Raw genomic sequence first — 16,096 nt, forward strand, 5'->3', positions numbered from 1 at the left:
GCCCAGTCATACAATGTGCACATGGCCGGGAATGCATCCAGCCCTTGGTTCGTTAACAGCAGCTCACTGCCATTAATTAATGCAAGTTTATTTACACATCCATAAATCACCACTGGGATTCTGGCCAGTATTTGAACCAATATTCTGCTGGCTCTTGCTATGGCGCGCTAAGACTCGCAACAATTGTTGAGTGCTGGGTTGGAATTTTGTTCTGTTGTCATCGGTTCATTTTGATCATTCCTTGTACTCTGTTGTGTTTGGGTTAGAGGCAGAGAAATTTGGCCGTCCAGATGCTTTAGACTACATACCTCACCATTTATATCTAAGGAAGGGAGTTGCTGAGAACTATATGCCGAACTGTCCAGTGCACCAAAGATTCCCTCCTTCTAATGTAGGTTATATCATGATAATCTTAGAACTGAAGGCCCCATGGATCATTGAGTTCAGCCCTTTCAAGGAAGCCCAGTGGGGAATTTAATTCCCAACCTTTGGCTCCACAGCCAGATACCTATACCACTGAACTATCCAGCAGTTAGGTCATCACAGTCTTGAACTTGTGCTGTTTATGGGATGCACTTACTTTTCCCTTGGTGTCCCACAATTGTGATGTATTCCGATTGTAAGTGGAAATAAGAGCGACTCTATTTGGGAATGGGCTAAATAGGGTTGCTCTGAGGTGAGGTGTGGCTTCCTGCCCTGAAACCATCTGATCCTTGTGAATAATGGCAACTGCTGCAGCTGTGCTACCAGTGTCCAGCTGTGGAAAAGGTCCCCCTCCTTGCTTCATGGCCTTGCAATATTTCTCAATCTGGTTTTACCCAGGCTCTGAGCCCTCTTCTATAAGCAGATGCACTCCCATCTCAAACCTATTCCTGTCCCACTTCTATGATATCAGAAGGGATCACGATGTCATAAGGCCATCAAGGCCCTAAACGGTTTGGGACTTCAGTACCTGTCAGAACACCTTCTTCCAGTGAGAACGGCCTGTCTGACCCATTTGTCCCAGGCCAGGTGGTTGAGGACATTGACCCCAAGTGAGGTTCGGAAGGAGAGAACCACGAACTGGGCTCTCGGTTTTTTTTTCATAGTTTTCATTTATTACCTTCTTTTGTTGTGAACCGCCCAGAGTGGTTTTGTAGCCAGATGGGCAGTAAAAGAAAGAAAGAAAGAAAGAAAGAAAGAAAGAAAGAAAGAAAGAAAGAAAGAAAGAAAGAAAGAAAGAACAAATGAACGAAAGAACAAATGAACGAACAAAAGAACAAATGAACGAACGAAAGAACAAATGAACAAACGAACGAATGAACTAGCATTAGTTTTTGGGCCTAAAATATCCTGGGAATAGGATTCTTTGCAACCCTGTTTGTTGTGGCTGTTGCAATTGTTGGTCCAAATAGAATTCTCCAACTTTTGGGTTTCTGTGGACAGGGTGTGAAAAGGAATCTGGCATTTCCATGTGGATCTACGTTTTGCTGGGAAATCTCCTGCGTGGAATAGGGGAAACACCCATCCAGCCTTTGGGAATTGCATACATCGACGACTATGCCACCGAAGAGAGTGCTGCCTTTTACATTGGTATGTAAAAAAAGCCAGCAACACTCAAGCATCCTTTGCATTCTCTGCTTCCCTTTTCCCTTTCCATCTCTGTGGCCATGCTAGCTGGCTTCCTCACTTTTTGCCAGAACTTAGAGAAGTGTCCTCCTAGGTTAGAACAATGGCCCCTCCAGTCCCCAGCTTGATGCTAATGGTTTCTCTAGCCAACCTGACACCATTGAGAGGCCCACAAGTGGCCTAGAGAGGCCATTGGCATCAAGCTGGAGACTAGCGGGACCTTTCCTTCCTTCCTTCCTTCCTTCCTTCCTTCCTTCCTTCCTTCCTTCCTTCCTTCCTTCCTTCCTTCCTTCCTTCCTTCCTTCCTTCCTTCCTTCTCATTTGTATGCCACCTTTCTCCTGATGAGGGGACCCAAGGCAGCTCACAATAATAATACAAGTAGCACTAAAACCACAGTTAATTATAGATTTAAACACAATTAAACAAAAACGATAATTGATTTCCATTAAGTATATAAAAAACATTTTAAAACTCTAACAGAAAGCTAAGAAAGCAAAGATTTAAAAAAAAGGGGAGGGGTACCTTTAGCAAATCAAGACATCCCATCAAAAGAGAGAAAAAGTCAAAAGGCTGCACAATTTTTCATTCCAGAAGAAGAGTGAAAAGATCAACATATTTTTTTTCACCAGAAATATTAACAATGCTAATCAGTGTTATGTAAAAAACACATTTGTATGAAAATGTTGCATCAGGCATAAAAACTGTGCATTTCCCCCCAAAAAAGAGAGAACCTCTTTGCTTAAAACCTTGTCATTTGTGTAAGAATCTTTGTATTCTGCACAAGTTTTTTTTTTCATACAATACAGTATTTATTCACACAAATAGTGGGGTTTTTAGGTTTGTTCGGTTTTTGCAAATAGTGCTCATATGCAAAAAATGTGGGGGGTTCTCACCTGCAAAAATCGGTTTTACGAAGATTTATATCCCTGCTCTAAAGAGAAGAGTGAGATATGGACATAGGTGTTGGGGTGACAAGAGAGACGTCTTGCCATCTCTCCCTTCCCAAACCCTACATTTGATATTTCTCAAAACATGTACTGTACCGGTAAAAATCTACAGTCATGTGAGCAAACCATAGGTTCCATTAATTGACTTTGCCCCTCCCCCAAACCATCCTGAGGGTGCTCTTGAACATGGCACTTTTGGCCACTGAGGTAAAAACTAGTTGCCCTCTCTTCCTCCTGCTGCTCCTCTTGTTCCTCTGATTCGTATCCAAGAGATAAGGCTACAACTGTTCAGTCTAACCAATATAACTTTCTCTTTATTTACAGGATGTGTGCAGACCGTTGCAATTATAGGCCCCATCTTTGGTTTTCTTCTGGGATCGCTGTGCGCCAAGCTGTATGTAGACATCGGCTTCGTAGACATGGGTGAGTCTAGGCAAACAGGGCAGTTTTGCATCTCAGCCTGCAAACAGCAGGAATAGCATATCCATGCTCCCAGAGCGGTCTCATTGCAGTGAAGTCCCTATTAATCAATTGGTGTCTTCCATTTGTTGTTGCAATATAGCTCCCATCTTTACTCACAATTGCTTATGTTGTCTAGAGTTGGTGGGTTTGCAACTCAATGACATTCAAAGGTCCATTAGCTGCCCACAGTTGCTTATAAGCTAGTATCGATGAGCAGCCCTGGAAAACGAATGGAGGAATTTATTTTTCTGCTAGGGACAGGATTCTTATCTCTGACATTGGGAATTCTTTAAAACTTAGAGGTCTAAGCCGTTGGTTCCCAACTATGGATCTTCAGTTGTTCTTGGACTACAACACCAAGAAATCCTGCACAGCTAGTGGGAGTTTTAGTCCAAGAACATCTGAGGATCCAAGGTTAGGAACCACTGCTCTAAGCTGTCCTTTTGCCCTGAGGTGTACTGGAAGATATTCTTCCCTCACCAGCATTAAAATCAGCCTCCTCTGCTCAAGGGGTAAGGGACTGTCTCACTCTCCTTACACCTACCGTCTTTTTCTGTGTATAAGACGCCCCCATGTATAAGACGTCCCCATTTTTCTAACCCAAAATTAAGAAATCCAAGTGGGGCTTAGAAAGTGTAGGGGAAAGGGATCAAAGCACTGCAGGATCACTTTGATCCCTGCTTTCCCCTCCACGTGTTTTTTCTCTCCTCAGCTTACTTCCATGTATAAGACGACCCTCAATTTTCAATCTAAAGATTTGAGACAAAAGCATACATGGAGACAAAAGCATACATGGAAAATATGGTATACAAATTTACTGTACTTAAGCATAAAACATTAATAATTCCAGCATACAATAAGCTTGATATAAGATGGTGATTCAGAAGGACCCGCAGTAATCTAACTGGCAGCTTTGTTAGTAGTGGAATATGTAGACTTTGTTTTTATGTGTATGGTAACAGACCTTGCAATTCAAAAAGTGACATATGGCCTGTCTTGCATATATTCCTAAATGTTGTGACTATTTATATGAATCTAGAAGATAAAAACAAGGTGTATGGTCATCCTCTATACAGCACCTTAGAGTTACTCCAGCTGTCATAGCAACTAATGGAAGCACTCTAGAATAACCCCTTCCTTGACCACCAGAAACAGAACGCTTCATGTCCTTGCTTCTTCTGCTCAGTTTTCCCGTCTCCAAGCAAAACAACAGATGTATTACAGTATTTACTACTGTGCTCATATTCTAGCTTTCTCCTAATACTGAGAGACCCCAGGAAGTTTACATAATGGTTAATAAACATATGGCTGAAAAAGTCTGAGTTATCTCCCTCTTACTCACATCTGTCATTGACAGACTTAAAACCGGGACAATGTCACAAGAGTTTTCTTGCTCCAGCAAATTCAAGCTGCTTCATCTTAGGTTAGATCCGAGAACTTTAGTTGAGTAAGGGTTAAGAACCTATATTGTTTGCCAGTAACAGGACAACATGAAATCCAATGAAAGGGCATTCCAAGACCCCCTGGACTTATTTTGAAAGTATTTGTTGAGAGGGGATTCAACTGCTTTTCTGCATTGCTGTTGAACCACTTCCCTACATCCAAAAATGGGCTCTTGTTTAATATCACTTGGAATGAAAAAAAGAGAAAAATCTATGAACAAGACCCAACCCTTTAAGCCATCTCAGTTTGATATCTGAAATGTCGGTTACCTTTGGTGTATTCCTACTGATTACAGAAGTCCTTTTTTCCCCCAGATAGCATCTCCATAACTCATAAAGATTCTCAGTGGGTAGGAGCTTGGTGGCTGGGCTATTTAATAGCAGGAGCGATCAGCGTCCTTGCTGCTATCCCTTTCTGGTTTTTACCAAAGCACCTTCCAAGACCGGAGGCCCGAAAGGATTCCAGCACTTCCTCTGAGCAATCCAAGTTCATTATTGAAGATAACAGAGAACATCACATTTCCTACCAAGAGGAAGTCAAGTTTCTGGAGTTGGCAAAAGGTGAGGTTCATGGATCTATATTAAGGCTTTTCACTCGAGTCTAGTAACTGTCACAACTGTCCTGATACCTGTTTGCTCTTATATCTTTAGAGAATTGGTAGGGAACTCCCCAATAAGTGCAGGCTGATACTTCCAATTTCAGGTGGGCCAAAAAATCCACTCCAGGTTTTAATCTGCACTTAAGGGTTTTTTTTGTGGAAGGGACTCAACCTATTTTGGAGGGAGGGTTCCGCACCTTGAATAGCATCTGTGGAATCAACAGTAAAATCTTGGAAGGACTCCCTCTCTCTCAAAATTAGATTCACAATTTTCTCCTGCTCCAAAGGACTTGACTCGCTTCTGCACTCCAGCCCTCTCCCCCACTCAATTTTTTTAATACAGGGTTTCGTTTCCTAACAATATCCTCTCACATCCTCCAGCAGCCAATTTAACAAAATATTCAGGGACTGAAATGTTGGGCCCCCTCAGAATGGTGCAAATGTGTCCCCCTATGCCTCCTAAAAGGTATGATGGGATTTCCTTGCACCATTATTTTTTAAAGCTGCAAGCAGGAAGATTCAGGGAAGCTGAGCACCCATATTTGGGGCCCTGACAGACTGCAGTTTGCTCTTCCTTATAGAATAAAGTTAGCCAACTGTGTTCATTGGGAATGTAGGTTAAATGGATTGAAATGTAATCGAAAGTCAGTTGCTAGGGCTGTAAAGAGATGCACTGATAATCTCAAAAAATAGACTGCTGTAATGCTCTCTGTGTAAGGCTGCCCTTGAAGACAGTACAGAAACTTCAGTATGTCCAAAATGCAGTGGGCAGACTGATATCTAGAACCAGTGCATTTGATCATATATCCCCAGTCTCGACTCAACTTCATTGACTTCCTATCAGTTTTCATGTTCAGTTCCAGCTGCTGATTGTGGTTTATAAAACCCTTAATGATTTCAGACCTTGATGCTTCCTAGAACACCCTCTCAGAAATCAGCTATCCATTGGTGGATAGCTCACTGGTTTAAGCATCTGATTGTGGAGTGAGAGGTTGGGAATTCAATTCCCACACTGTGCCTCCTTGACACAGGCTGGATGCTCCACAGGGTCCTTTCCAGCTCTGCAGTGCTAAGATGATCTATTTAGCAACTCCTCTCAGTCTATGTTGCTAAAAGTGATCACCCTGAGGGAGGCCAGAAAGGTATCAGTGGCGAGCCTCAAGCCTTTGGAGTAAGCTTCCCATTGAGATACATCAGGCTCCTTCCCTCCTGATATCCAGGAAATTAGTGTAAACAGAATCATACAAAGCTGCCTTCCAGACGCTGTTAATAATGATTTTTGTTTATTTTCTTGTTCTTTCTTCTTCCCATTGTATGAATTGTATGAATTTTAGACCTACATCCATGAATATTGATTATATTGTTATATGGGGTCGTGTGGGCTTCTGAGTTTTAATTTGTAAACTGTTCAGAGTGGTGTAAAATACAAAACTGTAAAGAATACTCAGTAAATTCTGCATTCTGAAATCAGCACTTGCACGTCTGGCTGCACGTGAGTAGCATGACTTGGCTTTTACTAAGAAAGACAAGCTGAGTAATCGGATTGCGACTCTTTGAGCAAAGTATTATTTTGTGCGGTTTTGCTTAATTTGCACGCACACGTGCACGGAAAAAATCATTTTTACAAGACAATGACCTCTTGTGGGAACTGCTAAATAATTATGCGGTGCCTCTCGAAAGAGTACCTTTGAAACTTAACCCATATTATTTCCTGTGAGAAGGGTGAAGTGAATTGGAAGTCGCACTGCAAAATTGCGGTCCTCTGTACCCTAGTTTTTAAACAGCTTTACACAGTTCCCAATGTGCCAGATGGGTTTTGCAAAACTGAACTTGCCGCAGGATCAATGCACCGCTCCACAGAAGTCAGCAAACAAACATGTATCCGTATTAGGGTGGCCAGATCAGCAGCAAACCAACCAGCAAACCAACCCCTGAGATTTCAAGAAGTACCATATTTTTCATTCCAGGAAGAGTGGCTGATGTAATGGTCAGCCCGGTCAGTAATAGTCCCAATACTGGATGGAGTCTAGACATAGTCCTACTTAACAACTGCTTTACTGAAATCAGTGGAAGAACTAACTTAGCTCAGTGGCATAGGCCTCTGGCTGTGGAGCCAGAGGTTGGGAGTTCAATCCCCCACTGGGCTTCCTTGAGAGGGGCTGGACTCATGATCTGTACGATTCCTTCCAGCTCTGTAGTTCAAAGGTTATTATTATTATTATTATTATTATTCAAAACACCAGGCATAGTCAATCAAAATTATAAAAACATTAGCTGGTATTATATAACAGATACAAGTTTTAACCAAAAACCTAAATATCTGTTAAATATACGCACAGTATGTATGCTGTTCCTAATATTGCCATTTTTTTTAGCTCTGATAGTGTGATTTCTGAGATCTGCAACTGTGTGAAATTTCTTGATATTGTTGCCAAATCCCCAATGACTACAGGGGACTGCTGATGTGTGTTTCATCCACAAGCGAGATGTTTCAATGGCCAGGTCTCTGTACTTTGTTAGTCTATCCAATTCTTTATTTTCAACTCTGGCATCCCCTGGAATTGCAATGTCAATAATCCAGACATTTCTTTGTTCTATAACTACTACTAGGTGGTGGTGGTGGTGGTGATGATGATATCTGCTCCAAACTTCTGAAAGGACTCTTTACTAAGAAAACATTCTTGCATGACAAACTTCTGTTGGTGTTGTTTTCTGATCTGTCTCTCAATACTGAAATCACTGTTTTCTTTTCAGATTTTCTCCCTTCGCTGAAAAGCCTCTTTGGGAACCCTGTTTACTTTTTATATCTCTGCTCCAGCATCATCCAGTTCAATTCACTCATTGGCATGGTGACCTATAAGCCCAAATATATTGAGCAGCAGTTTGGACAATCGTCTTCAAAGACAAATTTTGTTATAGGTATAGTCTGGTCTCCCATTAATGCAAAGAAAGCTTCAGAAAGCTCATCCTTCTCTAGCTTCTAAAGCAAAAGCAAGGACAGGTGATAACTTAGGGTCCCTTCCAGCTCAGCACTTCAAAGATAATAATGATGATTTATTAGACCACTAACGTTTTTATTTAGTAATTGCTCGCTTCCGATATATACTACTCTTCACCAGGCTGTACATTAATATGTTGAAGGTGCAGAGGTGAAAAAAAAAGTCCCCAAAGCAAAAGTGTGCTGCTTATATACCACTACATAATGCTTAAAACACTCTCTGGGTAGTTTACAAGTTAATTGTGCAGACTACACATTCTCCCCCCTTCCCCCCAAACGAGCCAGGTACTCAATTTACAGACCTCAAAAGGATGGAAGGCTGAGTGAACCCTGAGCCAGTGACCTGGGATTGAATCCTGAGTCATGAGCAGAGTTTTGGCTGCAGTACTGCAGTTTAACCACTGCACCATGAGTTGTCCATGCCAGGTTTGTTTCTGAAACATGATTTACAAAGCAGGCAGTAAACACACATCAGAAGTCTAGGCTGCAAATTCCATCTCTGGAGGCTGTTGGTTCAATTCTCTCTCCCAAGTCATCCTTTGTGTCACCTGTCCTTGTTTTTGTGTTGTGTGAGGACCACATGGCTTTATTTGTCTGGAGTTTCTGGAGGCTTCTGATGATGCGAGTGCCACCTTGTTCTGGGTTTGATGATGGAAATTTGGGGTTCAGGAATTTATTTTGTTACAGTAGGACCCCAATATCTGCAGGATCAGTATCTGTGGTTTCACTTATCTGCGATCTGAAAATATTAAAAATATTAAAATGAAAAACCTAGAAATGTGTATTTTTATGATGTATTTACCAGAACTGGCCATTAGAGGGAGCTAGAGACCATGCTATGTATTCTTGTTGTTGAATAATATATTGCATGGTCTGTGGCTCCCTCTAGGGACCAGTTTTGGTAATATATAGTAAAAATATTATTTTCTGGATTTTATTCTTTTACCATGCTATGTAGAGTGTTTGCTATTATCTGCTGTTTTCAGCATCTGGGCTGTGTGTCTTAGAACTAATACCATGCAGCTATGAGGCTCCTTCTGTATTTCATTTACAGTGAAATGTGTAGATTCCATTGTGGGCAAAATACAAGAATTTTGAGGAAAACAAACTACTTTCTGTAAATCAGGCAACGTTTATCAAGAAATTTAATCCTATCCCTAACTGCCAGCAGCATATTAAACAGGTTTATGGCCAGGTATCACCCTTGCAGGAAGAGAGAAAGGAAAAGAAACGCATGTGCATACTATAACCACAACACAACTGAGAAATGAATGTGAGGGCTCAGAAAGAGATAAGCTGGAATTTCTTGGCATGCTGCCCTCGAAAATGTAATTTGTGAGCTCTATTTGCGCAGAAAAAAACATTTAAAAAACAATTCTTGCCCATTAACACAGTGCCTTCCATTGTATTTCAGGCTTTTCAGAGGACTAAGCCTTTAGCTATGTGTGAAGCGATTTAAAACGGTGCAAAGCAGAGGAAGCACCATTTGTGAAGGAAATGCGAAAGATTTATTGCTGTTATTACAGCATATATGCAAGTCACCAAAACAGGCTTAGATAATCCCCACTTTGAGGTAGAGCGGTGTGGTGGGGAAGAGAGTCAAAACAAAATGTATAACTTTATAGAGTCCCACATTTAGCAACTGCTAAACAATGCATGAAACCGATCCGGAGGGTTTCGAAATTAATTGAGAGGAAACAATGCGTTAGGAAATCTGTAGGGGGTTGATCGTATTCTAGGGAATTCTGTGCATTGCTATCAATTAAGTTGCGTTGTGCTAATTTTCTCGTTTCTGGGTCTGCAGGTCTCATCAATATCCCTGCCGTAGCCCTTGGTATATTCTCTGGGGGCTTGATTATGAAGAAATTCAGGCTGAACGTTTTGGGGGCCGCCCGGCTTTCCTTGTTATCATCTCTCTTGGGTTACCTGATGTTGCTTCTGCTGTTCGTCATGGGATGCCAGAATGCCGAGGTGGCAGGCCTGACCATCTCCTACCAAGGGTATGTCCAACCAGGGAGTGATGAGCAGAGCGGTCAGGCCATTGTCCTCCCTTTCCCCAAGATTTGGTGACCAAAATCTTAAACCCCAGCAGAGCTGGAGGAGTCACAGAAGCAGCCCAAGGGTTGGGGGTGTGCACAAGTGCGTGTGGAAATGGGAACAAGGGGGATCTGAGGAAATGGGCCCTGAATCTGAGTAAAGGTAAAGGTTCCCCTTGACAATTTTTGTCCAGTCGTGTTCGACTCTAGGGGGCGGTGCTCATCCCCGTTTCCAAGCCATAGAGCCAGCGTTTTTGTCCAAAGACAATCTTCCGTGGTCACGTGGCCAGTGCGACTTAGACACGGAACACTGTTACCTTCCCACCGAGGTGGTGGTCCCTATTAATCTACTTGCATTTGCATGCTTTCGAACCGCTAGGTTGGCGGGAGCTGGGACAAGCGACGGGAGCTCACTCCGTCGCGTGGATTCGATCTTACGAATGCTTGGTCTTCTGACCCTGCAGCACAGGCTTCTGCGGTTTAGCCCACAGCGCCACCACATCCCTGAATCTCAGTAAAGCTGTCTAAATAGGCGGTGATGATCGGTCGCTGGCGGGCAATGAAATTTACCCAGCAGTTGCAACAGTTGTTGCCTTCCCTGCCAAAGTATCCCGCATGGAGTTTGCTAATGTCTACATTTAATATACAGAGTGTTCTCAGATCCTGACCTACTGCCCAACTAATAGTAATCGTTGTGTGCTGTCAAGTTGATTCCAACTTATGGCAATCCTACTCAAGGTCTTCCAGGTATGAAGTTCTCAGAAGAGCTTTGCCAGCCCATCCTTTTTGGTGGCAAAACTATCAAAACTGAAGCCATCCTACTTTGGGTACAAAGGCAGAATTCTCTGAAAAAGGCAATAATGCTGGGAAAGATTGGAAGGCAGCAGGAAAAGAGGAAGACCCAATGTGAGATGGACTGACTCCCTAAAGGAAGCCATAGGCTTGAGTTTGCAAGAGCTGTTCAGGACAGGACATTCTGGAGATGCCTCATTCATAGGGTCACCATAAGTTGGCGGTACATAATAACATAAGCAACAGCTTTTTGGTGGTGGTCGGGGACCATCAGAATTGCCCAAGATCACACAGGCTGGCCTCTTCTCCATGGAGGCACGGTGTGGAATTGAGCTCCCAACCTACGTGTTACAACTTCGCCATGCCATTCAGCCAGCATTCCGCTAGTCTGTTTAGAGTCCTTCCCCTCCCGCCATGAATGGCCAGGGCTTGCACAACAAGAAGGTTCGTAAGTCGCGATGCTGCTTCTCCATTCTCTTCCTTGTTCCAGATGGTAGGATGGGGCCAAGTCCACACAACCACTGGCTCTTTCCCAGTCTTTCCTTTCCCTGGTCCTGACGTCATTACACACCCTTGTTGCACAAGAACAGACCAGGAATGTATTGATAGGGCTGTCCAGGCTTTGAAGTCAGCTTATACACAACAACCTTAAGGGTTTGCCTTCAAGGCCAATCACCTGGAGATATGCTTTTTCATCTGTGATGAAGTATGGAGATGCATTGCAATTCCCTGAGAATTCAGCCAGTACAATAAGACATGGCAACCTTAGTCCTGGGGGGCGAGGGGAGAGACAAACTACTTTGAATGAAATCCTCGACTACATACACTTTGGCCCTTCTGTTTATACTGCAGCTGCTATGCAGATTCTAACACGGCAAGCTGAGATCTCCTTACAAGGCAAAGAATGTCCTTGTGTTGTGTTTATATGGTCCATTAGTTCTTTTTTACTAGTGGGAAAGGGTTTTGTTTGGGTGTGTGCATGTGTTGCTGTTCAATGTGTGTGTCCCCAAGATATGGCAAGGTAAAGGATAGCTTAATGGCTTAGGCCTCTAGTTGTGGAGCCAGAGGTTGGGAGTTCAATTCCCCGCTGGGTCTCCTTGATAGGGATTTGATCCATAGGGTCCCTTCCAGCTCTGCAGTTCAAAGGTTTATTATTATTATTATTATTATTATTATTATTATTATTATTATTATTATTATTATTATTATTATTATTATTATTATTATTATTATTATTATTATTACTAAGAAAAAGATGGGGCAAGGAAAAGCTGTGTTGACAGCCAAAGGAGCACGTTTATACATGCAGGGACAAAATCAAGACATTTGGTCTAATGGCACTCAGGCCCCCTTCCTGCTTATCCTATCTCCCCCATGGGGTTTCTCCTCCTGTGAAAGCTAATGAAACAGATCAGCAAAGCTACCTATGGTGGGGACACAGAAAACCAGCCCCCTGAAGGTTGCATATACAGGACTGCAGATGGACAACTAACCTCATCTTACCCCCATCCCTATCAGGATGGGTGGAGTTATTGGTTTGTTTAAACTAGAAAACAGACTCAAGGTTCAAAACGATTACCGAAGTTTTGAAGCTCTCCCATATGTGGTTAAGATATGCGGCCAAACAGACAGATGGGATCTCACTAGCCTTTCTGTGCATTCGGTGTGAACAGGGCTGTTGTTGTGCAAGGAGGCCGGGATCAAGGTCAACAACTATCAGGTGTGCCACAGTGGGAAAGTTCTACTGTAATGCTTACAATTCCTGGGAAGAGCATCAGATAGACAGCATTCTCAATTAGTTGTAGAGCATTGACTAGGCAAGTGCATGAGAGACCAGGGTTCAACTCCTGCTCAGCCAAGGAAACCCCTTGGGGGTATGGAACTGACAAAACCATTCCTAGAACATCTCACACACCGTGAAAACCCTATCAGGGTTGCCATATGTTGGAGGTGTCTGGACAGCATATAACAGCTCCAAGAGGCCACCTTGGGTCCTTTTACTTTGAGAAATGCTCGATATAGAGAAAACGAAGGAAGGAAGAGTAGTCATTGTGGATGGTTGTGAGGTGTGTGTGTGTAATGTAGTATCCTGAAATAGGGCATGACTGGATTTAGAATGGAAGGCCTCTACTCTACAAAATTATATGTCATTTCAATATAGTTGGTGTGCATTTTTTTCATTTAATTGCACCTAGGTAAAATTAAAGGTAACGGTTCCCCTTGACATTTAGTCTAGTCGTGTCCAACTCTAGGGGGCGGTGCTCATCCCCGTTTCCAAGCCATAGAGCCAGCGTTTGACAGTTTCCATGGTCACATGGCCAATGCGGCTTAAACACAGAACACTGTTACTTTCCTACCAAGGTGGTACCTATTTATCTACAGTACTCACATTTACATGCTTTCGAACGGCTAGATTGGCAGGAGCTAAGACAAGCAACGGGAGCTCACTCCATCGTGTGGATTCGATCTTACGACTGCTGGTCTTCTGACCTTGCAGCACAAAGGCTTCTGCGGTTTAACCCGCAGTGTCACCATGTCTCTTGCACTTTCCCCTTTTCAAAATTTACTCCTTTAAGGGAAAATGAAGACTTCTTGGATCTCAGAAAAAATAAGGCATTTGGTAAATAGCCGATCTTTTCAAAATATGGCTCTTTGCTAAACCTACCACAATGCCGCGTCTAGATAGGATGATGCAACACATAGCAAACATAATATCCTTAAATTACCCCTCTTAAAACACAAATTTTACTGACATTTTCTTATCCTTGTTCTCCAAAGAGACAGATCGCGGTGTCTAAAGTTGTGAACATGGAAAAGCTTTTCTCACACAATCTCGAGCTTTCAAAGCTGTGTCCCTGTAGGCAGGATGATCAACATTTGTCTGAAAAGCTTATCCTCAGCCTTCTTCACACGGGTGCCCTCCATAGGTGCTGGGCCTTATAGATGAGCAGGGTCTTCCTCAGACCATCATGCCAAAAAAGTGCCTTGTTGCATCGTTCAGCTGAGGTTAGCTGTCATTTTTGGGGAAAGCATTCTTTCAGTTCAATGGTGGGGATTCCCACACCCCTGATTTGAATGCACCCTCTTCTAGGATCATAATCTCTGGCGTTCTCCAGATGGCTGTGCCCCTTCCCCATTAGATCATTGGGAATTTCCTAGCTTTTTCATGTTTCCCCACACCCACTCTAGACGTTTCAACGCTTCTCCCAATGGTTACGTTTTCTAGTTTTTAGTATTTGGCTTTTGCACTTTGATTTTGCTTACTATGTTCCCCTTCAAGGAATTTCTCTGAGATTAAAACTGGCCCTTAGGTTTAAAGATATTCTTCAACCTGTTCCAGTCAGAGACAATTTCAAACTTCCTTTGTATCTTTGCACCTGAATCTTAAGATAGAGGACCACATTATCAGTACAATGCAAGGCCAAAAAAAATAAAAAAATAAAAATAAAAAAAGCCACAAGAGAGGAACAGAGGATGTTTGAAAAATTGAATTGGAATAGTGTTACCTGGATTTGCATAGTATACAACTTAAGTGATCTGGGAAAGGTGATTTTCTCCTGAGGACAATCTACTCCTGGTCTAAGGTTTACCAGGTCCTCGCAGGGCAATGATGTATGTCAGCTGAACAATTTATTTTTCTTGAGAAATATTTTTATATTAGGGAGTGATCAAATTGTCTCTCTTATGCAAGGAAAGTGTGAAAATACTACACAGTTCCATGTTATTCAGAATCATCAAGAGGAAGGCTTACATGGCTGAAAGAATTCACATGATGTAGAACAGTGGTTCCCAACCTTGAGTTCCCAGATGTTTCTGGACTAAAGCTCCCAGAAGCTTTCACCACTAGCTGGGCTGGCCAGGATTTCTGGGAATTGTAGTCTGGGGACCCAAGGCTGGTAACCACTGATGTAGAAGAAAACTCAACATGATGTCAGGAAATGAATGGTTTTCTGAGGGGGCTATTCTCCTGGAGGTGTGGTGGGTTTGTAATGTCTCTAATTCATCATACTTGAGATGTTACAAATACTGAGCTTTGCCAGATGTAATCTAGATGGATGGAGAACTCTCTAACCCTGCTACCCATGGTTATTGTTCACCCTGCTAAGATTCTCCTGTTGTTTTGTGTCTTCTCTGCAGTGACAGAAAAGTCTCCCCTTATGAGCAAGTCCTGTTTTCTGCATGCAACTCAGAGTGCATATGTTCCAAAAATGAATGGGATCCAATATGTGGGGAAAATGGGATCACCTATGTCTCAGCTTGCCTGGCTGGATGCAAGACATCCAATGGAAGTGGGAAAGACATGGTAAGTATCTTATTTCTGTCTGGCTCTCTTTCCTTACAGCACAGTGGGCAATGTTATGGAATGCTCTCTCCTTAGAGGCTCAACTGGCGTCAAGGATAAACTCATTTTAGCACCAAATTAAACCATGGCTATTTATCAGATCCCATAGCAGTCAAGGACCATGGCTTTAATAGACTACAGAGACGTCTCTTTATTATTGTTGGTTTTAATGAATGTGTGCTGCCTTCGGTCCTTTCAAGGAGAAAGGTGGCATAAAAACAAAACAAGCAAGGAAATAAATATGCAGCTTTAATGTTTCAAAACTGTTTAGTAGCTTTACTGTATGGAATTGTCTTATACTGATTTTGTTTTACTCTGCCCTGATATTTTAGGCTATAAGTGTCTCCACTTAAGGGTTTAGGACCTTGATATTTGTGAAAACGTCTCCCCCCCTGAAAACAGCTGCCCATTTTACACACGCCTCCCAGATCACAGTGTTAAGGATGGCCACAGGGAGAAAAGCCAAAAAGACAACAGTGAGAAATTGGACCTTCTTGATGGTGGCCCCTACTCTGTGGAATATATTTCCATCTAAAGTACACCAGGTTCTGTTCCTCCTGACTTTTGTTGTTGTTGTTTAGTCGTTAAGTCATGTCCAATTCTTCATGACCTCATGGACCAGAGCACGCCAGGCCCTCCTGTCTTCCACTGCCTCCCGGAGTTCTGTCAATTTTCATGTTGGTTGCTTCGCAGACATTGTCCAACCATCTCGTCCTCTGTCATCTCCGTCTCCTCTTGCCTTCATGTTTTCCCAACATCAGGGTGTTTTCCAAGGAGTCTTCTCTTCTCATGAGATGGCCAAAGTACTGGAGCCTCAGCTTTAAGATCTGTCCTTCCAGTGAGCACTCAGGGTTGATTTCCTTTAGAAT

General features: G+C 42.7%; 1 protein-coding gene across 1 annotated transcript in view; it reads left to right on the forward strand.

Moving 5' to 3' along the window:
• SLCO1C1 (solute carrier organic anion transporter family member 1C1) overlaps positions 1-16,096 on the forward strand; it is a 39,961-nt gene that overhangs the window by 12,387 nt on the left and 11,478 nt on the right. Inside the window, exons 6-11 of the mRNA XM_072999741.2 lie at positions 1,426-1,572; positions 2,881-2,979; positions 4,776-5,021; positions 7,814-7,978; positions 9,862-10,057; positions 15,023-15,188. Of these exons, the coding sequence (XP_072855842.1) occupies positions 1,426-1,572; positions 2,881-2,979; positions 4,776-5,021; positions 7,814-7,978; positions 9,862-10,057; positions 15,023-15,188 (1,019 nt within the window). The remainder of the gene's footprint in view (positions 1-1,425; positions 1,573-2,880; positions 2,980-4,775; positions 5,022-7,813; positions 7,979-9,861; positions 10,058-15,022; positions 15,189-16,096) is intronic.

Source organism: Pogona vitticeps, chromosome 5 (assembly GCF_051106095.1).
Source record: "Pogona vitticeps strain Pit_001003342236 chromosome 5, PviZW2.1, whole genome shotgun sequence".
In the NCBI taxonomy this organism is placed as follows: Eukaryota; Metazoa; Chordata; class Lepidosauria; order Squamata; family Agamidae; genus Pogona; species Pogona vitticeps.